At 36.0% G+C, this 22553-nt stretch overlaps 2 protein-coding genes across 2 annotated transcripts; one reads left to right on the plus strand and one right to left on the minus strand.

Moving 5' to 3' along the window:
- Positions 1-4595: 4595 nt before the first annotated feature.
- LOC113356913 (ethylene-responsive transcription factor ERF008-like) lies at positions 4596-6007 on the plus strand. The gene has a single exon (XM_026600149.1). It carries the CDS (start codon positions 4808-4810, stop codon positions 5264-5266), a length of 459 nt encoding a protein of 152 aa, XP_026455934.1. The 5' UTR covers positions 4596-4807; the 3' UTR covers positions 5267-6007.
- Positions 6008-7254: 1247 nt separating this feature from the next.
- On the minus strand, positions 7255-11517 carry LOC113356914 (CBS domain-containing protein CBSX1, chloroplastic-like). The gene is made up of 8 exons (XM_026600151.1): positions 11096-11517; positions 9869-9956; positions 9717-9781; positions 8869-8917; positions 8275-8327; positions 7941-8056; positions 7774-7831; positions 7255-7697 (listed from the first exon to the last, which is right to left on the minus strand). Exons 1-8 carry the CDS (start codon positions 11324-11326, stop codon positions 7623-7625), a joined length of 735 nt encoding a protein of 244 aa, XP_026455936.1. The 5' UTR covers positions 11327-11517; the 3' UTR covers positions 7255-7622.
- Between the last annotated feature and the right edge of the window lie 11036 nt (positions 11518-22553).

Consider the following 22553-nt stretch of genomic DNA (forward strand, 5'->3'; position numbering starts at 1 on the left):
AACAAACAGGTGCGTTGATTTTTGATTCGCTGTATTGAAGACGAGAGGAAGAACAAACGTTATTTCTCAGAAAATCGTTGAATTGATTCAGTTGTTTTCAGATCTGACGAGAGGAAGACACTGCATTGAAGAACAACATATAGGTTTGTATCAATTTTTATTTTCTGTTTGTATAAAATAGGTTTGATTCACTAGTTTTTATGATCTATTTTTTTATTTCGATTTTCTACTGATTATCGTTTTTTTTTCTGCTTGGATTTTGTTGAGTCTGAGAAGAGGAAAAAGACAGGTTGGAATAGAGAAATCAACATTGTAGGTGTGTTTTCGATCTAGTCTTGAATTCTATTGATTTCGATTTTTATGATTTGGATCTTTCTTATTTCGCTTTTTTTATTTTTTGATTTGGTTGATACTGAGAACATTATTTAGTTGATACTGAGAACAAGAAGACAAATAACATTGTTTTAGAAGAAGGAAAACAACAAATCTAGGTACGAATTTTATTTGGTTTGATTTCAAAACTTTTTTCAATTTTTTTCGATTATTTGTCGTTCTTGCATGTCCGATCCGAGAATTTGTTGTGAATGTGTTGTTTATATTTTGTTGATACTGAGGAGGATGAAGAAACAATTTGTTTCAGAAGAACAACTTCAAATTCATGTAGACATGTTGTTTTTTGTTACAGTATGTGTAACTTGAGGTTACACATATATATCATGTTGTATTTTCGCGTGGAATTTGTATTTTTCTGATGTTTTTTGTTTTTTGTGAATTTGTTGCGAGTTTTTTGTTTGATACTGGGAAGAGGATGAAGAAACAATGTTGTTTCAGAAGAACAACTTCAAATTGATGATGTAGACATGTTGTTTTTTGTTATACAATATATGTAACTTGAGGTTACACATATATATCATGTTGTATTTTTAGCATGAAATTTATATTTTTCTGTTGTTTTTGTGAATTTGTTGTGAGTTTTTTGTTTGATACTGGGAAGAGGATGAAGAAACAATGTTGTTTCAGAAGAACAACTTCAAATTGATGATGTAGACATGCTGTTTTTTTGTTACAGTATGTGTAACTTGAGGTTACACATATATATCCTGTTGTATTTTTAGCATGTGTAACTTCAAGTTACACATGTATATCATGTTGCATGTGTATTTGTAAACAATTGTAGCATTTGTATCTGTAAGACACATTGTATCTATTGCTTTCTGCATATGATATATTTCTCCCGTTGAGTATGTTGATGGCTCATTTTATGTTTAGCTTGGTGCATAGGATATATTTTTCACGAGGGAGAAACACCCCCGAGTGAATTGCGTTTTTGATATTTTTATTGTATGTTTGTATTTTTCAGGTTGTCATGGCTGTTGTGAGTTGCATGGAACATGGGACATGGAAACTTCCAATATTGGTTTGTTTTGGTTTGGAACATGGAAACTTCCAATAAATCTACCCGGGTTTAAAGATGCAGCTGATCTTCGTTTTTGTTATACAGGCATTACAAGTCTTTTTGGCTCATTTTTTTGCATTAATTTTTTATTGCTTTAATAGCAAAAACGAGTAATTGGATTTTGTGACCCAAATTCAAATTCTTGTTCATACAATTTGTACTTGAGAATATTCTGATTGTTATTGTTATGAAAGACTTAAAAATGAGAGTTGTAATGAATGAGAAAAAACAGACTCAGAATGAAACAAGTTATATTTATGTGTAACTGCGAGATACACATGCTAATTGGATGTGTAGACGGAAGTTACACATGCTTACTGGGTGTGTAGAGGAAATTTGCACAAGCTAATTGGATGTGTAGACGAAAGTTACACATGCTAATTGGAAAAAAATAAACTTAGTGATGGAAAATCCTTGAATAAAATACACAAGCTATATGGATGTGTAGATGAAGGTCACACTTGTTGATTGGATGTGTAGTTGTAAGTTACGTATGCTAATTAAACATACTTAGACTTGGAAAATCCCTGAATCAAGTACATAAGCTATATGGATGTGTAAATGCAAGTTCCACATGCTAATTGGATGTGTAAACGAAAGTCGTACATGCTAATTGAAAGAAAAACACAGGACTCGGGACTGGAACAAACTATATCTATATGTAACTACGAGTTACACATGCTAATTGGATGTGTAGATGCAAGTTACACATGCTTACTGAGTGTGTAGATACAAGTTACACAGGTAAGTGGATGTGTAGACGAAAGTTACACATGTTGTACATCAACACATAAAAAATAACAAAATTATAGTTACAGACAAAGATAACAAATATCTAGAACAAAATTGCATTTGATTGAACAAGATAATTAATAATAAATACAAATTTAAGCATAATATTCAATGTAGACAAGATAATCAATCAATATAGACAAAAAAAAACATTACTCTTAAATCAAATTTTATAGGCGGATCACTCAATGTTGATCTTCGTTCTTCGCTTTCAACAATTGATTTCACTCCAATCTCACTTTCACTAGATCTTCTACCACCGGCACCATCAATACTCCTGTAACCACCATCACCAATGTAAGAAGAGTGTCATAACCATAAATGCAAGCTAATTAATATATAACTTATCATACAACAATCACCAGCATAACCACTACATCAATATCATGTCAGTTACATACTTTTAGTGTCATCCAAGATCATATATACCTACTCTCAATATCATGCATATATAATCTGAATAATTTAACTACAAACACAGTTTTATGAGTATAACCTACAGATCAAGGCATTTCAATACAATTTTATAAGAGAAACTCATATTCATCTAATTGTATGAATGTGAACTTCGAGTTACACATGCTAATTGGATGTGTAGACGGAGGTTACACATGCTAATTGGATGTGTACACGGAGGTTACACAATCTAATTGGATGTGTAGACGCAGGTTACACATGCAAATTGGATGTGTAGACGTCAGTTACACATGTTGTACGTCATCACATAACAAAAGTCATCTTAAAACATGAACTAAAACATCAACATGAACTTGATAACCCAATATACAAGTGTACTTGTATCAACATGAACTAGAACATCAACTACAATATCTATCAACAATGAATTTTAGGTTGTAAATAAACCCTAAATTTATACATAAAAATTACCTGTATTCAAAGGAAAAACCATTTGATTCAAAAGCAAATATCGTTTTGTTCTTTTTTCTTGGATATGTAATAAAAAACAAATCAAATTACAAAAATCGATTGATTCAAAAACAAAAAAAATTGAAACTTAAAAATCAAATTAACTAAAGAGAAATAACAACTTTAGTTAATCGCTTTGTTCTTTTTTCTTCCTTTCAATGTTCATACAATTTGTTCTTGAGAATATTTTGATTGTTAGAATTCAAGACTAACAACTTCGAATTAAAACATACTTATTTGTTTATCATCAGACTCTTTCCTCTCGTAATCTGCAGTTGGTTTAATCGATTCAAATTAAATCGATTTAGGATTTGAATCTGAAACTGAAATTCTTGTTTCTAACGTTTTTCGATCCTTTGTTCTGATTTTAGGATTTATCGATTCAGAAGATGATGAATAGTTTTGGATTTCTATCTGTGTGTGCAACCGATTTCAGCAATTGTTTTTGATTTTTTCGTTTTTTTTTTTCCCGATCTGTTTATGTGTATGGTGAGAGTGATCCGGTTTCTCTCTCTTGAAATGAAAATGAATGTGTGTTTGAGAGAAAATCTAGGTTAGATAGTTATATAGTGAAGGTCAATTTGATCATTTCGATCTCTATTAAAATTTATTTTTAATTAGGGGTCTGGTTTTAAAACTCTTTTAACTATGGGCCTCATATTATGGATTATACATGGATCGGGCCTTAGCCTAATTTTCCGTTTCTTCATTATGGGTGAGCTAAGTTTTATTTTACCTTCAAATAAGCACCATTTGAATTCGTTTGAAGTTTTTATTTTGTTCCTCATCATGGGAGAAAAAAGAATAATTAAATAGAGCATAACATTGAATCAGTCGGTATTAGGAAAACCCATTAAAATTTAGCATGTCCTCTTAGCATAAAGAAGTCTTAGCCCTATAAGTTGGATTCTATCTAACATTGTTGCTCGACAAGTGGTGCTTCCTGATTAGTCAGAGAATACCAAAGCCGACAAGTGAAAACGACTAATCTACGACCTTGTGCACCCCTACTTAATCGGGGTGCACATTCCTCCCTTACGAGAGTTAATTTTATTGAAAACCCAGCCAATCACAAAACAGGGAATGAGCACCCGGTTAAAACGGGGTGCACTCAAAGTCGCACTCACTAAAAAACAGTAAAACATCGTTGTGATCGACGAAACCTTCGATTAAGGGTTTTTAAGCTTCTAATGTCGGCGAATTTAGGGTTTTTATAAAAGAAGACCTTATTCACTACAACTAAGCCAATCGAAATTCCATCAAGCCTCACCATTTGCTTTACGACACTATGATCACATCATCCTAACTAGGACACGTTTTGTTGTATGATTGAAGCGTCAGATAAATTAGGTACAACAGTTTGAAATTTTCTTAAACTATCATCACAGTGGCCGACCCTAAATAACAGACAAGAGAGAGAAAGAAAGAGAAACAGTAGAAGAGAATCCTAGAGATGAAAAAGAGAGTTCGTCTTCGTGCTGGCTGGTTATCTTCGTATAAAAGAAGATAGAAACACACAGACAGAACAGAGATAAATATTACCTCACTGCTCATCTTTTGTTTTCATATTCAAAGAAAAGAGAATCAATAAACGAGAGAAATAGAAGAAACCCAAAAACTAGAGGGGGAACGATGGAAGGATTGTGTTGCTCTTCAGATTCATCGTTGCAAAAAGCAGCTAGTACAAGAGAAAGAGAGAAACGTTATAGAGGAATAAGGATGAGGAAATGGGGAAAGTGGGTTGCAGAAATTAGAGAACCAAATAAAAGAACAAGGATTTGGCTAGGTTCATATTCAACTCCAGTTGCTGCTGCAAGAGCTTATGATACGGCTGTTTATTATCTAAGAGGTCCGTCGGCTAGACTTAATTTTCCTGAATTTGTAATTGATGAAGATAATAATCAATTGCTTCTTCATCATGATAATATGTCTTCAGCTTGGATACGTAAAAAAGCTACTGAAGTTGGTGCTAGAGTTGATGCTATAGAAACTGGTTGTGTCCCTTCTTCTGGACTCAACGTTTCTCGCCGTGGTGGTTCGTTGAAACCCGATTTAAACGAAGCACCGCAGCCAGAAAATTCAGATGAATAATGTTAAACCATGTGATCATTATTCTCATTAATTTGATGATTTATCTTCCTAGGTATATATAATATATATTAGTTATGGATGATGAAAATTGTGAGATAAGTATATTAAGTTGCGTCCAAGAATATATTCTGGCGTCAATAATATCAAGTTTTGTTATTATTATTAGTTTTTCGATTCCATATATCTCTTTTTATTAGAAAATCGTTACAGATTCGAAATCTTGAACAATTAATTCAATCTCTTCTTGTCGATATTTTTCGTTTTTATGTTCTTGTCGATTGCTTTGAGGTTAAAGTGATTAACGAAGACAGACGTCGACTAAACGAAAAGATAAAAGAATATGAATCACTGAGCTTGTATTTGCTAGGAACTGTGGAAGATGGCATGCTTGTGTGGTCCATTGAAGACAAATGATTGTCTTGGAGGCTCATGGGGGTCCTCGACCGTCGTATATCTCCAAGAAAGTTCTACCTTTTTCTTCTTCTTTTTTTTGGTGGGGGTGATATGAATGTGTATATATGGAAGAAGAACTGTCATGGACACTGTGATGGTGGGTATTAGTTGTTTAGCTGTTTTTAGCCTGAGAGTAGGTTTCATTTCCTTTACTTAATTGAAGTTGTAAATTCTCTATGTTATGTGGGAGTTGGGACCAAAATTGTAAGAATAAGCAGAAAGAGCTGGGACTGGGAGGACTAGTTTTTCCTGTCTTGATATTGAGTTCATCATACTATTCTTTTGTCGCTCTCTTTGTGAACTTATCTGGTTGCTCTCTTATAAATTTGTGTTAATGTTTGGTATCTCCCATGGGAGGAAGATACCCCTGGGGCCTGGCCCTCATGGGAAGGTATGTCTGGACCTGACGTTTATCCGAGTAGCTCACCCTTTCTAATCTCCTTGAGATTTCAGGGAGATGCATGGTTAAGAAATGCAGAGTAATTTGAGCTAGCCTGGTAACATTTCAAATAACCCAGCACATTGACAGATTAAGAATACAATTTTATGTTGATTGATTCTTCTTTTTTGAGTTTTTCTCACATTTTATGTTTCTCACTTTGGGGGGTGAAGATTTACTATAAAAGTAAAAAAGAAAAAACCTTCTCCCACCTTCCACAGAAAGTGAGAAATGAGTGATTTGATTAATCGTATTTGATAGAGAAACTGTTAAATCAGAATATTTTAATACTCCATTTGTGATAGTATTCCAACGTAAGTTTTTGTTTTTACGGAATAAAACAAAGTAGTATGTCATCATACTTCATTCATTTTGGCTGAAAATGTCATATCAAAGCCAGTCAGTGTTCTCAAATCTTTTTTCTCATCAAGTCAGACCTACACAGCCTACTTCCCTGTCTCTCTTTTTTTCTTCAAACGCCAGCAAAGTATCTACGCATATTAAGTTCATTTTCGCATCATATTATTATCATATAAGATTACTCTCAGATTTCTCTTGTATTTTCTGTTTGTCTTTAGATAGTGCCTTGTAAAGTTCAACTGTTCATTTCCTGCTAAGAAGAGCATTCATTTAAGGATTGACTACGGGAATTAAATATTCCTACATAATATTCAATAACAAACTACCCTTCTCTTTGCAACTAATCAAGGTCGGCATACCCATGATGTGAATAATCAAGTGAAATTTAAAGGTCAGGCTAAAAAGAAAGTTAATATCTTCATTAAGACTCTTTGTATTGATTCAATGTTATGATCATTTAAAGTTAGAAGGAAAGACTGTTTTAAACCATTATTGTTCTTAGGCAACATAGACAGATGATAAATCACATTAAAGATTTCCAAAAAGTCTAATGCAGAAACAGTTACTTCAAATCATTACGGGTACGTTAGCTGTTGATTAGATAGACAAACCATAAACATTTAAGACTTGTAAGGAATTTTTAACTATCAAACAGTATTTCCTATGTCACCCTCAAGTGTCCAATCACTATTTTTACCATGGAAGATACAGAGAAAACGCTGCCGCTCTCTCCAAGTTGCGTTAGAAACTCTCTTCATATATATATATATATATATATATATCCCGATAGAAGGTACAAATACATAGACATATACACATGTTTAACAAAATGGTTTTGGTTACATTACACACTTCTACGCTTTTCGGAGGCTAAGTACGACAATTCTATGATTAACATAAATCAGAACAACGCTTATGCTATTAGTATTCTGCTAATTAAACTCCAACTAAATTTATGCAATAAGTGGGAAAGCAAACATGACGACGATATCACATAAGGTCGAGATCTGAAAGCGTCATCAACCATTGCACCAGTATGACCAAGAGTACAGATTATCGCAGAGTACCTTTGTTTTCAGACTTGAATGACAGGTGGTCTTGGATCTATCCCCTCTTCTCAAGTTCACGTTTTACATACAGAGCAGCTCTAACTACGTTTCCCCTTGTTATAATTCCAACCTGCATATACGAGGAAACTAAGACGGGAAGTAAAGAAAAACCAGTTAGTAAATGGTTCTGTAGGTCCGTGTCATACCAGAGTCCCCTTACTGTCCACCACTGGAAGTCGTCGATATTTTGTTTCAAGCAATAATCTGGCATCGAAGGCACAAAAATCAATAATAACCAATTTGATAAATGATAAGTTGATGGAATAGGAGATGAGGTGAGACAAAACAAAATTCACAAGGAAGAGAAAACAACCTTGCAGCATCTTCAAGGTTGGTAGTTTCACGGACAACAAGCGGAGCAGTCGTCATCACATCAGCAATGACTTGTCCATTAGTCTTACTGAGTAATTTTTGTATCTCATTGAATGTCTGTAACAAAAGAACAGTTAATCTGTCAATCAGTCATTACAAACATTTCATAATACATTTTTCAGTTAGCACGGGTTCACAATCAAAGAGCGTCATCAAAGACCCATAGGTTCACAATCAAAGAAGTGCGCGTCCTCCTATCATCTCTCTCATTGGTCATATTAATCAAATATAGCAAGAAGAGATGTAGCTAGAGACTGAAGACAACTGTAACATACTTTCCAAGAACTGTCGGCTTCAGGAAACATGCTCGTCTCAGCTACACCACCACCTAAATACAAACAGGAAAACAATATTTTAATTCAGTTTCAAATAGTAAATATTGAAGAGTAAGAAAGCTTCGCTGTTGCATTTAAGCTCTCACCACAGAACAAGTGAGAGAAAAATAGTGACTAAAAACAGGCTGCATCTTACATAGCATATACAATTCAACAAAGTAGAATAAGTTTGTGGTTAACTTCAAGAATCAAATCATGGATACTTGACAAATAAAAGGGATACAAATTAGGGTACAGAGTTATCATGGCAGTTATTGTTAAACTATGAAGAGCATAGGCTCGGCACAACCATAAGACTGAATCTATTAGATTAAAATCAGAAAGACTGTCACTAATATCACTGACAAGTCACTTACGAATACGCTATAATTCTAGAACCAATATTGTATAAGTGCCATTGTGTTTCTATTAGATTAAAACACATAGGCATCATGATTTCATCACTGGGGGATATCTGGCTGAAGCTATTGCTTTCTTTTGACAACAAAAGTCACTGAGAGCGGTAAGGTTACTCTAAAAGTATTTGATAAGTACCTGAGATTGAATCTAGCGCTAACAAGTCGTAATCAGAAACAAGACCAACCTGCAGCCACGAACAGTCTCTGTCAATTTATTAAGGAAAACCAACTTAACCAAGTTTTACTTAAAACCTGATATTGTTACGTTAAAATTGTTTGGTCAGTGAGGGTAAACTTCAGCTATAAATATATGCCTACTCATTGTTTTGCCGGTCGGTGGAAGTGTTAAAAACTATGCAGGACAAAACAGGACAGAAGGGGTAAAGAAGCAGAAATCTGCATAGCAATAGAGTGCAACGGACGACCCATATAGCTTTATGCAGGTCTCAGTATACTTTTTGTAAGGGGGTTTCATTTTAGGCATAAAGGATTGCACTTTCAGAGAGTTCGACAGGTCCGACCAGGTTTATCATAAGTTAGTGGGTGTGACAAATTTCACCCATTCTCAGTTGACTTTATTTATTTATTCAACTCTTGATACTAATAGCTGCTATTTATTTTGGTTGGTAATTCTGCCTAGTTTTATTAATATTTCTTATATGTTGACACTTGATAGCATAAAATGATTGGTACTAATATGTTAAGAACTTAAGAGGTGAAAACAGTCTTTAAGGTAGCCAAAAAGTCTGAGAGGCAAGTTATAAACTTATTAAACTATTGAAACACAAAATCTACATTGAGCTGTTGTGTCCTAAGTGCAAACGTATAAGATCCAAAATGTGAACAGAAAACTAAATACATTTAGATGTTTGATGGATCTGAAGCAATATGTATTCATAATTGAGACCATTGATATACGGAAAATTGAGAGTAAGAAGCATATGTATTAATTAGGAAAATTACTACATGATTTTGAATACGCACCAACTTCCAATCATCGTCAATTACAGGAAAACCAGTAATTCTGTTGTCCACAAGGGACTCAAGTGCTGTCAACAAAAGGACTACAGTATAAGAAACGAGATGACTAATAGTATAAGACATCAGTTAGGGCATCAAATTCATATAGAAAGTACCTTCATTAACAGTAGTTGTGGGCTTTACTACATGTAGTTCCTCCTTTTTGGTCATGAAATCACCAACGGTATATACCCCATTCTTTGGCTGCAGATTACCATTTGAATACAAAAGTACAAAACAAAGCATCAGGAAATTTTTGATGATAACAAGTGATCCAGGTGACACCTTCAAGCAAACCATACATGCTATGTGCTACGCTGCTGATAAAAAAAGAAAAACAGGGACCACCTAACCAGCATCTCACATTATTAATCGGATTTAGTGCCTTTGGCATATCAATCATAAGATTCAAAGATGTTTCGCAGTACATGATAGGAGGCTAATGTCAGTTTTTCATCTTCGTATGACATGTTTCCCTTTGGTTTTCACTTTTAACAGTTGTATGGCAGAGAACTTCTAAGTTAACCTCCATCAAAACCGTTTAACTCTACACTTTATTTTTATACATAATGCCTCGATCATTAAATGCATAACGAAAGTCCAAATAATCATTCATGGTACATCTCTTTGGGTCTTAGATGATTTCTCTAGGGGTTGGAATTCACACGCAATATTAACGCATTGTAGGGCTTGTGCAAGAGTGCGCTTAACCAAACAAAGGATTGCTTGCTCCGTCTCTTAAACACACCCACAATATATTTTTGCAAACAGCATCAATAACAGTGTGTAAGTTGGAAAAATGTGAGGCAATGAACTGGAAGCTGAGATTGATAACATTTACGTAAGTTAGCTAGCATGTCTGTCCATAAGAAAGTGGTCAGGGTTGTGCAAGAGAGAACAAGAATTAAAAAAGAGCTAGGTGGGCATCCGTAGGACCAAATGATTCCATAGCAATCAATGCAAGTGGATGATGAGATTGGCAGTAAAAGAAGGCACAAGACGTATCCATCCAGCACTTAATGCCTATGAAACGTACCCACACGGGCCACACCTATCCTAATCCTCACTGGTCTGTGACTCTCTTTTTCCATTACTCAATATTAGCCAACCAAAGAAACTCAACCTATAAATTTTGCTGCCTATTAGGATTTTATGAAACTAGTTGAATAGCAAATTCCCGTGAATTTCAATGATGTCTCTAGATTCTACCAAATTGTAATTCACCAAATTCTGTAATTCACTTGAAAGTCAACCTAATTCACAAAAATGATAAAACTAAATAAAAATAAAATCATCATTTAAAAATCCGGAACATTAAATGAAGCTAAGAGAGATGGACTAACCGGAATAGAATTTGCCATTACAGCACCACCAGTCCCATTAACAACAGAGATCTTGCGATTGAGTGAAGAAGAATTCTTAAGTAAGGAAGAAGAGGACCAACAAGGAGGTCCTCTAATGGGAGGAGAGAGAAAACAAGGAAGATGATAACGAATTGTCGAAGTAGAAGTGATGACTGAAGCAGAAGGAGCCCGCGCGAAAACAAGAGCGTCTGAAACAATCAGTGAATCCATAACTAAATTCTTCTCTTCTCTCTTTTTCTGGATTTTGTGTTGGTCTGGTTCCAAGCTCTGGCTGAAGAAGGAAAACCAGTAGAGAGGGAGAAAGAGAAATAAGAGAAGAGAGAGATAACGCTAAATGTTTTGTGTATATCGGGAATTTGGACGGGTAAATTTTGGATGAAAAGTCTGGAGCTGTAATTATCGTGGAAAATGGAAAATGAAATAAGTGCAGTTGTATTCTACACCCTGCAGCTGTATGAATTTGATGAATTTTGATGAGATCTAAGGGCCATATTGTCAATCATCGTAAAGATAATGATGGGATAGTTGTTATCAAACTTGATATGTCCAAAGCTTGTGATAAGCTAGAATGGTCCTTTTTTGAGAAAGTCCTTAGTAAAATGGGTTTGTCTTCTCATTGGATCAATATAATAAATCAATGTTCGTCGATTGTGTCTTATTCTGTAATGGTGTCCCTTCTAGTCTTATTAAACCTGAGAGAGGTCTGAGACAGACAAGGAGACCCCTTATCTCGCCATCTCTATAGTATATGTTCAGAGGCGCTTCCTGCCTATATAGACCCTCCAACCAGAAAAGGCCTTATGGAGGGTGTTGTGATAACAGCAAGTGATGGAAGGAATCCTAGATAATCTGTTTCTTGCATTCAAGAAGACAGCCTACAAACTTATCTTTTACCAACACATAGAAGTACACTTTCTCTTACGTAGTTATTCGTACAAACCCTACTCGAATAACTACTCACAGAGTACATCTCAGCCGTTAATCTCTAATCTTATCTAAAACACTAATTAAAGCTATTTATTACTAATTAACTTGCTAACTAAGTTACTGATAATTAAGTACACTAAAACAGGATGAATAAGAGCATCACTCCTTCATTCAGGGCTAGCCACGGATATGATAATATCCCCCCTAAAAGAGTTACTTGACCTAAAGGATAAAAAGCTGGAAAGTGTGCCATGATGTTGCTTTACATCTTCCCAGGTACCATCTTTTGTAGAAGTGTTGGACCATTGGACCAGAAGCTGAGCAATGGTGGTGTTGTTGCGTGAGATGACTCTGTCTCCTAGTAAAGCTACTGGCTTGACCACGATTTATCCTTGTTGGTCCACCAGTTGTAGATGAGGAATGGCTGTGACAGAGGACCCTATCTTCTTCTTGAGTTGAGATACATGGAAAACTGGATGTATCTTAGAGTGTGCAGGCAACTGTAGCTTGTAAGCTACAGATCCAATCCTCTCAATGACTTGAAATGGCCCATAGTACTTGGCAGATAGTTTGAAGTTCTTCCTCAGAGCTATGGAAGTTTGCCTATAAGGCTGTAACTTGAGATAAACGATGTCATTTATTCTGAATTGCCTATCAGTCCTCTTCATATATGAGAAGTACTTCATCCTATCTTGAGACTTGTGTAGTGACTCCTTGAGTAGGCTGAGTATCTCGTCCCTTTCTTTAATATAATCTTCAACATCTGCTACTGAGGTGGTGACTGAGATAGGAAAAGCCAGATGAGGAGGGTTGTACCCATAGAGAGCCTTTAAGGGAGTCATGTGTAGGCTAGTGTGATAGTTTGAATTGTACCACCACTCAGCTAAATGTAACCACTTATACCAAGCCTTTGGTTTGTGGCTAGTCATGCACCTCAAATAGTTCTCCAAACATGCATTCACTCTCTCAGTCTGGCCATCAGTTTGAGGATGGTAAGGTGTACTGAGGTTCAAACTAGTGTCAATGGATTTGAACAAGTCTTGCCAAAAATTACTGATGAAGATCTTATCTCTGTCAGAAGTAATGGATAATGGTAATCCAAGGAGCTTGAATACATGGCCCAAGAAGTCTTATGCAATATTAGCACATGTGTAGGGGTGACTGAGAGAAATAAAATGATTGTATTTAGTCAACCTGTCTACTACTACCAGAATGACATCCTTCATTTCAAATTTTGGCAATCCTTCAATAAAATCTAAGGAGATGTGTTGCCAAGCATGCTCTGAGATAGGAAGGGGTCGTAACAGACCTGCAGGGTGGGTGTGTTCTCCTTTATTTCTTTGGCATACATCACATGAGACTACATACTCCAATATAGCATCTCTCATCTTTGGCCAGTAGAAGTATGTCTTTGCTCTCTGATAGCTTCCCTGAATACCAGAGTGGCCATCAATGGCTGAGGAGTGGAGAGAAGATAAAACTGTTTGTTTAACACCATTATTATTACCCACATATATTCTGGATTTATACCTTATCACTCCCTTGTTGTAGGTATAGTTCTCTACTGAAGTAGGTGAGACCAGAAGTTTGCCAATGATGTCTTGAGCTTTTGTATAATGTCCATATCTCTTACTAACCTCCATGGCCCATTCTGGTTGAGAAATGTTAATGGTGTTGCATGAGGAATTAGGCATCCTGTACAGGACATCAGCTGCTTTGTTTTCCAACCCCTTCTTGTATTTGATCTCATAATCAAAACCAAGTAGCTTCATCAACCACCTCTGTTGCAATGCAGTTGTCATCCTTTGCTCTAAGAAGTATTTAATACTCTTCTGATATGTATGTATAATGAAGTGGTTGATCATTAAATAACTCATCCATTTGGTCATTGCCATCACAATTGCAAGAAGTTCTTTCTCATATGTGGAAAGACTTAGTAATCTGGGACCCAAAGGCTTGATGTAATAGGTTATTGGTCTTCCTTCTTGCATAAGCACAACCCCTAGATCCTTAGAGCAAGCATCAGTCTTTACTATGAAGGTCTTGGCAAAGTATAGTAGTGCTAACACTGGAGTGCTACTCATGACTTGTTTAAGATCCGTAAAGGCTTGTTCAGCTTCTTCTGACCATGCAAAGGCATTCTTCTTCAGCAGATCAGTGAGTGGTTTGCATATGACTCCATACCCCTTGACAAATTTTCATAGTAGCCAGTTAAGCCCAAGAATCCCCTCATTTCCTTGACAGTTGGGGTGAAGGCCAAGAAACCATGCTGGAAACTTTAGAAGGGTCAGTTGCTACACCCTTCTGAGTAATTATGTGCCCCAAGTACTCTAACTCCTCTTGAGCAAAAAAAAAACACTTGGATTGCTTAGCATAGAGTTGTCTCAAGACTTCCAAAACATGCCTTAAGTGTAGAACATGTTTTGTATGTGACTTACTGTAAATAAGAATGTCATCAAAGAACACCAAGACAAACTTCCTGAGAAATGGTTTGAACACTTCATTCATGAGAGATTGGAAGGTTGCGGGGTATTTTTCAAACCAAATGGCATCACTTTGAATTCATAATGGCCCTCATGAGTCCTAAAAGATGTCTTGTGAATATCTGGTACATGCATTCTTATCTGATAATAACCGGACCTTAGATCTAGTTTGGTGAATACCATTGCTCCATTTAGTTCATCTAATAGTTCATCTATCACATGAATGGGAAACCTATCCTTGATGGTGATATCATTTTGTTAGAGCATTGCTCGGTTGAACCCACAAAGCGTTGGTATGTCAAGTTTGGTTGTCATATTTTAGTGAATCGAAACTCATGTTAAGAGTCGGTTCATTATGTACTAGAGTCAACTTCGTATAGGTTAGCTTGAAATTATTAGGATATGAGACATTACAAGTATTGCAAAGTCTTGAAGATGTGAAGAAGTAAGGAGCTACAACGACAACAATCATCCTTCCACTTGAGGTTAGTGATATTTGACTTAAACTGTTTCATTCCCTAACGTATCTTTCAAGTCATGCATATTGAAAACAAAACTGCGAAACATATTTGAACTCTAGATAGACATAGTATTAAGGAATACAATACGAGGTTTATTTCTTAACCATTAAACTTTGTGGATAAGACATCGCCATAATCATTTGAATGCTATTGTGATTATGTATGGGTATGAGGTGAGGATTTCATCCTAGGGAACAATGTTTTACATGTGTTATAAGAAAGTAAGTCCATAAACTTGTTTGTGAACCGAAAAGTAAATTGCCAGGCGTTATTGGTTTTTATTCATTGCATATCTTATGAACAACCAATATGTGTGATTGAGTATAACCGTTCACGACTTGTTGTGTTCTTGGTAGAACTATTCACAAAGGCCCGACTTATGTATTGGTATGACTTTTATTAGTGAAACCGATCTTAAGTAATCACCTGGGATGGTATGATCGGGTTTGTGATTTTATGTCTGACCAAATATGGGAAAGGGGAACCGATCCTAGTAAGAGGTGCAGTGCATCACAAAGGGGAACCGATCCTTGTATGAGGTGCAGCAAGGTTTATAGCAGAAAGGGGAACCGATCCTATGAACATGTGCAACACGTTTTTAGGCAAAGGGGAACCGGTCTTATGGACATGTGCAACACATATAAGTTAGATACCATATATATGTGGGGAACCGATCCTAGTACCTAGTCAACCGAATTTTGGAAAGCTAGTGTGACGATGCACAGTAATCACATGAAAGGTAGAACTGAAACTTGTTTTGGTAGAACCGTTAAACCCATGATTGTGATTGAATGTTATTTGATCAATCACATAGTTCTTGAAAGTCAGATGAACCAATTCTAAACTTGTTTGGAAGTGTGGCAAATCGGTTTCAAGGTTATAAGTGTGCAAGAGAACTTACAAAGTAATTACAAAGTAAGGATGTAGACATACTTTGAACACGTGCTATAAATGTTTATTATCTAATTGTTCAAAGTTATTCCTTAATAGCTAGGGGAAGAGAATCCCAGGATCAAAACATAAATAAGTTAAGAATCTTTTAATTAAGGTATTTAACTTCATTTTGTAGGGAAATAAAAATTAGTAATGTGCATTTACTAATTAGAGATTTTCCGAGAGATTTCGATCATTATTTTTGGACAGAGCATTTCCAGGAATTATGAAAACAGAATTTGTGTTTTAATGAATATCTTGATAATATTTTCGATTTTGTAAATTCCTTGGTGTCCAAACTTCCTTATCTATAAATACTTGAATTTTGCCTTTCTAGCAAACTAATCATTCGTATCAACAAGCTTCCTCTTTGTTGTGTTGTTACTGGTGTAGCCGCCTATTCGGAGAGGAGAGTAACCTAATTAGGAGAAATCTCTTACGACCGCTCAGTTTAAAGTCTTCTTTGGTATTGAGAAGCTCTAGCGTGTACCGTTGGCGGGAAACTAGATAATTGCGGTTTATCTTTTGTTTTCATTGATTTGATTGACTAACGGGTGGTTGAACTTTGATTGCACCTAATTTGTTTATGCTTGAGAATATTCTCTTCTGATATAAGATTCACTCAAACTAGTTCAGAGTTTCGACAGGGATCTTTAGACTGTTGTTAGTTCTAAAGACGATCTTGTGATAATCCATTGTTAACAGACTCCGTTCTGTGGGTGATTGATCAAAAGAGATTCAAGTGATTGTGTGCAGGTTATTATTGAAGATCTAAGAAGATTTGAAGACGAAGAAGATATTGAAGATTTCTGATTTTTGGGTTTATAATCTTTGGTGTGCACAATACTTGTTTCGGTAAAAGAGGATCCAATTAATAACCGGTTTATCCTTGTGATAGATTGGATTGATTAATTGAGTAGATCGGCATCAACACAATTCTTTAGATTAATAGTGTTGTTGGCTTAATCTTAAACGATTACTTCGGTAATTGAATATAAGATAGATCTAAGAACCTGACGAAGGAGTTTATGTTAAGATAAACAGAAGAGCCTTTGTCCGACTCATATCACTTGGTTGAAGAGAGTTGATACCAAACAGATTTGTTGTTCCTCCACTGTCTGGAATACGAACCAAAGGAATTATTCCAAGTAAGTGACTAAGGTCGGAGGCGTGGAAATACAGACGGAACTAGGTGAACTATAGGTTTAGTTGCTTGGTCTCAACTATACGAAGTTAGGTGTAATTTTGTGTAGCGGCTTAATCCTGAGAGTATTCAATTATGGACAAGGTCCCGGGGTTTAAAAGGCGAGGGTACCCAAATATACCTCAAGATAAAACTTTTCCTTCCTATAAGTCCTTTCTCCGAAAGTGATTGTCTATGGACTGAGTCGAGACAATACTGTTATAGCATAGCTCGGTCGACCTCGCATGCGTTGCTATATCAAGCATATTTGTCAGTGTTAGTGATCAAAACTATGAGTCTTGATTTCTAGTCTATTATAGCTAAGTCTCAGACTAGGATAGAAAAGTGTAGTTGATCTCAAGGACTTCATGGTGATTCATCATACAACGATGAAGATCTACTCAAGGAACCGTGGATATTCATCAACAAAAATGTATGTGGAGACTTGAACTTATCTATCACTCAAAAGTCTATCTATTTTATCTCCTACTTCTTATGAGACAAAAAGTCGTATGTTATACAGACTGGATCATACACATTTGACATTTCGAGCTGAGTATTCACTACTTATCTTTTTCTCGAAATCGTGTGTTGGTAAAGCGTTTCGCTTTGATCAAGTTTATCTTCACCTAGTGATGAAAGTCATGAAAAGTTTCAATTACTTTGAGAATTGCTCTGACGTGAAACGGTCTGTGAATAACGTCTATATAACGTCCTCTGAGAATGTCTCAATGATTAGAATGAGAGTTTAGATTACATAACCATGTATTCCTTAATCCGAAGTTTTCGAACTTTGTTGATTGATAGAAACCGGAGGAATTGGCTTTGCCAAGTCCGCGAACTGACGGAAGTTCTCTTACCGAGAATTTCTGCTGGGATTTTCCAAAAACTCGTTTGCATGTTTAGTCCGCGAACTCAGTCCGCGAACCTAGGCCGCGAACTGGCGGAAGTCTCTTTGCCGAGATTTTCTGCTGAGTTTGGAAAACTCTTCCGGTTGCCTTAAGTCCGCGAACTTGTTTGTGAGCTTAAGTGGTTATGATCTAAAGATGTGCTCTGAACATGAAACTTAAGTTACTAAGGAATGCTTTATGCAAACCGTGGCTATAAAGTTCATGAGACGATTCGTCGAATCGAATCATCTTTGTTTCAATTGTGTCTTGTGTAGTTACGTGAGATCTCATAGAAATTGAACAACTCTCTAACTAGTTCATTTGAGTCAATTGAACTAGTTATGGTGAAGAAGAACTAAGTTAATATGAAATGCTCATATGGTTAACCTTTTGGGTTACTATATTGAACCAACATACGCGTACACGTTTGGGCACGGTTTTCACAAACCCAGTAAACATCTACCCAAGTATGTGTGACAAGATAAGTTTTCGATCTAACGGTTGAGAAATATTAGCTTGAATCTAAATCAGGTTTTCATCTAACGGTGAATATGGATTGCTTTGTAACTAAGACAAAACCCTGATTTGAAGGCTATATAAAAGAGACATATAGCATTGTGCAAAACTAATCCCCACACATATGTGTGATACTAGTGCGCTTGCTAGAGTCGATTCTCCTTTAACCTTTGGTTTTCTTCTCGAAAACCAGGTTAACGACTTAAAGACTTCATTGGTATTGTGAACCCAGACCGATACTACTTTTATCGTAGTTGTGTGATCTGATCTTGCATCTTCTATCGTACGAGTACAATCTTTGATTGGCTTGAGATCATGAGAGTTCTCCGTTAGGCAAGATAAAGAAGTCACAAACATCTTCGTCTCACTGTTTGTGATTCCTCGACAAACCGCTTGTGTAGTCAAGAAGGATTGTTGAGAGGTGATTGATTAATCTAGACTGTTCTTCGGGAATATAAGACCGGATTATCAATTGGTTCCTGTTCAACTTGATTTTATATCTTAAAACGGAACAAAACCTAGGGTTTTTCTGTGGGAGACAGATTTATCCTTTGATAGACTTTTCTGTGTGAGACAGATTTGTTTATTATCAAGTCTGCAATTTTGGGTTGCAGCAACTCTTAGTTGTGGGTGGGATCAGCTAAGGGAATCAAGTGCGCAGTATCCTGCTGGGATCAGAGGCGTAGGAGTACAACTGTACCTTGGATCGGCAGGAGACTGATTGGGGTTCAACTATAGTCCAGTCCGAAGTTAGCTTGGAGTAGGCTAGTGTCTGTAGTGGCTTAATACAGTTTGTATTAAATCCGGACTAGGTCCTGGGGTTTTTTCTCATTTGCGGTTTCCTCGTTAACAAAAATTCTGTTGTCTGTGTTATTTCTTTTCCGCATTGTATTTTTTATATAATTGAAATAATACAGGTTGTGCGTTAAAGATCATCAATTGGAAATCCAGCCTTTGGTTGTTGATTGATATTGATTGATCCTTGGACATTGGTCTTTGGTACCGTCCAAGTTATCTCTTTTTGATAAATACTTGCATATTTTCATTTGCTTAAGTAAAGATCAAATCGAGAGATTGAGATATAAATTCTTTGATATATATTTTTATTGATTGAGTCTAACTGTCTAGAGTATTCTCATAAAAAGTATATTGAAGTTTTTCCATACAAATTGCTAAGCGAAATATTGGGTGGTGTTGTTAGACCCCCGCTTTTTCAATTGGTATCAGAGCAGGCAAACACGTTTAAGACCTCATCAGTATGTGTTTGTAGCGATCTGACTCTATGGACAGAGGTGCTATCTCTATTAACGTACTACCAGTCTTTGATGGCTCCAATTACTTATGGTGGAAAATTGCTATGCGAGCCTTTCTTCAATCGCGTGATTTTCAATCATGGGTATATATGGTTAATGGCTATGATGCTCCCGTTGTGGCAGTTGGTGATGTAAACATTCCCAAACCTATTGGTGAATACACCGCTGTTGAGATAACTATTGCAAAGAAAAATTCCGACGGTTTGAATGCTATCATACATGCCATTACCCCAAATCTTCAGCATAATGTGACAAACTTCACTAGATCTAAAGATGCTTGGGATATCTTAGAATCCGTATTTGAAGGCAACTCCAGTGAAAATGATGTTAGGCTTCAAAACCTTAATTCTGATTGGGAGAACCTTCGTATGGAAAATGAAGAAACATTTGATGAGTTTAATCACAAAGTGACTGAAATTGTTAATGCATCTTTTGCATTGGGTAAGACTATTCCTGAAAAGGACATTGTGATGAAAATTCTCAGATCGCTGCCATCTAGATACGAGTCTAAGAAGCATGCCATCGTTGAGGGGAATAACCTCGATAATCTTTCCAGAAACACCTTGGTTGGAAAGCTTAAGATCATTGACCATGATCATACATACAAAGTCGGTAAGGATGTTGCCTTTAAAGCACAAAAGAACACTAAATTACTTGTCAAAGGTAAGAGTGTTCATGTTTCTGAGGATGATCAGTCTGAGGATGATTTTTCGGATGAATATCTTGACAAATCAGTCTCCTTGATCACAATACAGTTTAGGGATCTTATGTTGAATAGAAGTAAACGGTTTTCAAGAGACAAACCTAAGTCATCAGACATACCCCACGGTCGTGTACTTCCTAAAAACAGGGATGCTGACGAGGCTAATGACGAGGACATGCCTCAGTGCTTTAAGTGTAAGGGTTTTGGCCATTTTTCTAACGAATGCCCAAATCGTAGAAAATACATTAGTAACAAAGGTCTAGCTGTAACACTTGATGAAATGTCTGAAACCTATGATTCCAATGAAGATAGGAAATCAAGTGTAGGGCTTCTTTGTGAAAACATCGATTTTGATACTTGTGGCAATACATATATCAACCTCAATGGGTTTGGAGAAGAGGGAAACCCAATCAAGCTGGAAGATTCAATGAATCCGATAACTGGAAACCCTCTCAATGATGTTTCGGGATCAACAGTATGTCTAGATGCTTGCACATCTCAAATGCCTAAATACTATCCAAGATTGACGTGCTCGTTTTGTTCGATGAAGGGACACGAACTATCAAGGTGTTACAAATACAAGCACCAAATAAGGCACGCCAGCAAACTTCAACGAATAGCAGATCGATTAGCAAGGAAGCTGAAACTTGCTCAAAAGACCGCCGAGGTATGTAGGATCTTATCTTCGTCTAAGAAGTTGGTTTCCAAGGATAGAATAAGACCATTTGAAAATAAAATATGGTCAAATCGTTTTGATAGACAGAGATCGGAGGATTCCTCCTATGAGGAAAAAGATAGACAAATCGTTGTTCATCGCAACACAACTTGATTGTGTTGTTGGGAAAATCTTGTCTCATGTGCCTGTTTGAAAAGAGACAAGATTAAGTGTTGATCCAGGCTTCAAAAAAAAATTTCCTTCTTTTCTTAGATTTGTTATTTTTGTCTATCAAATAAAATAAAGGGTTATTATCGACAATTCTACTCTTTATAGGGTTTTAGAGTTGGGCGTATACGAACCTGTCAATAGGTTTCGAACCTTACATTTCTTTTTCCTTTTGACATCCTTTATAAGACTGCTTGTTGAGTTAAGTGATTCCATCACACAAATCCAGTTGTTCATAACTGTTCTCAAAGCACTATGTCGTCAGATGGAAATGATGTCAACATGATTGTTAAGTCTTCAATCAAGGAAAAAGAGAAATCTCATGTTTCTAAGTCCCTGAAAAGAAAAAGAAGGAATACAAGAAAACCCAGGGTTGTTCCTTCTAACTCTCAGAATTTTTTCGATGTTCTTGATGAGTTAAAGGAAATAAGAAGGGAGATTTATGAAATAAAGACGTTCGTGTCTAAATCTTTGGAAATTTAGAGGACCCTAATTCGACCTCTTCAGCCAAGACAGTTCGTGGGTATTGACACTTATCTCCGTGAACCTTATGTCCCGATGGTTGTCGATAACAAGGAGTTCGGGAATGATAAAAAAATTCTCAAAGGAATTGTTGCCTAGTATGTCTCTTTTTGGATTAGTTGGGAGAATAACTAGTGCTTTGAATAGCGAAGGTTGTGACTACACATAGTTATTTTTGTTTTCATTTTCTTATGTTATTTTTTTAGGTTTATTGGTTTTTAAATTCTAAAAATATTTGGAGTTATTATTGCAGTATTAATATGTTTTGAAGTATTGCAATATATTTATGGGATATGTATTGTTTGCGTCCGTGAACTTGAAGGTCCCATATTATGTCAAAATTAAAGTCGTTCATAAATTGATATTCGTATTGATGAAATGACAAATGGACTTTTGACAATTACAAAAGTTATGCCTATGCAGTCATTTATTTGATGGAAAATAGGATGAAATCTTTTGTTTGACAAGGATAAAGTCTATTATGTCGTTATGCAAATAGTGATGGAAAATAGAATAGATCCTAGTATGTTATCCACGGTATTGATCTTCATTGATCCATTTTG

The sequence above is a fragment of the Papaver somniferum genome, chromosome 3, assembly GCF_003573695.1.
Source record: "Papaver somniferum cultivar HN1 chromosome 3, ASM357369v1, whole genome shotgun sequence".
Taxonomy (NCBI): Eukaryota; Viridiplantae; Streptophyta; class Magnoliopsida; order Ranunculales; family Papaveraceae; genus Papaver; species Papaver somniferum.

What these genes read in the sequence shown, in the direction of transcription:
- LOC113356913 (XM_026600149.1), top strand. Translation starts at nt 4,808, where the DNA reads ATGGAAGGATTGTGTTGCTCTTCAGATTCATCGTTGCAAAAAGCAGCT.
- LOC113356914 (XM_026600151.1), bottom strand. Translation starts at nt 11,326, where the DNA reads ATGGATTCACTGATTGTTTCAGACGCTCTTGTTTTCGCGCGGGCTCCT. An exon ending in TTGACGATGATTGGAAGTTG is followed by an intron (nt 8,918 to 9,716) that starts GTGCGTATTCAA and finishes TCGTGGCTGCAG; the next exon opens with GTTGGTCTTGTTTCTGATTA. An exon ending in AACCTTGAAGATGCTGCAAG is followed by an intron (nt 7,832 to 7,940) that starts GTTGTTTTCTCT and finishes CTTCGATGCCAG; the next exon opens with ATTATTGCTTGAAACAAAAT.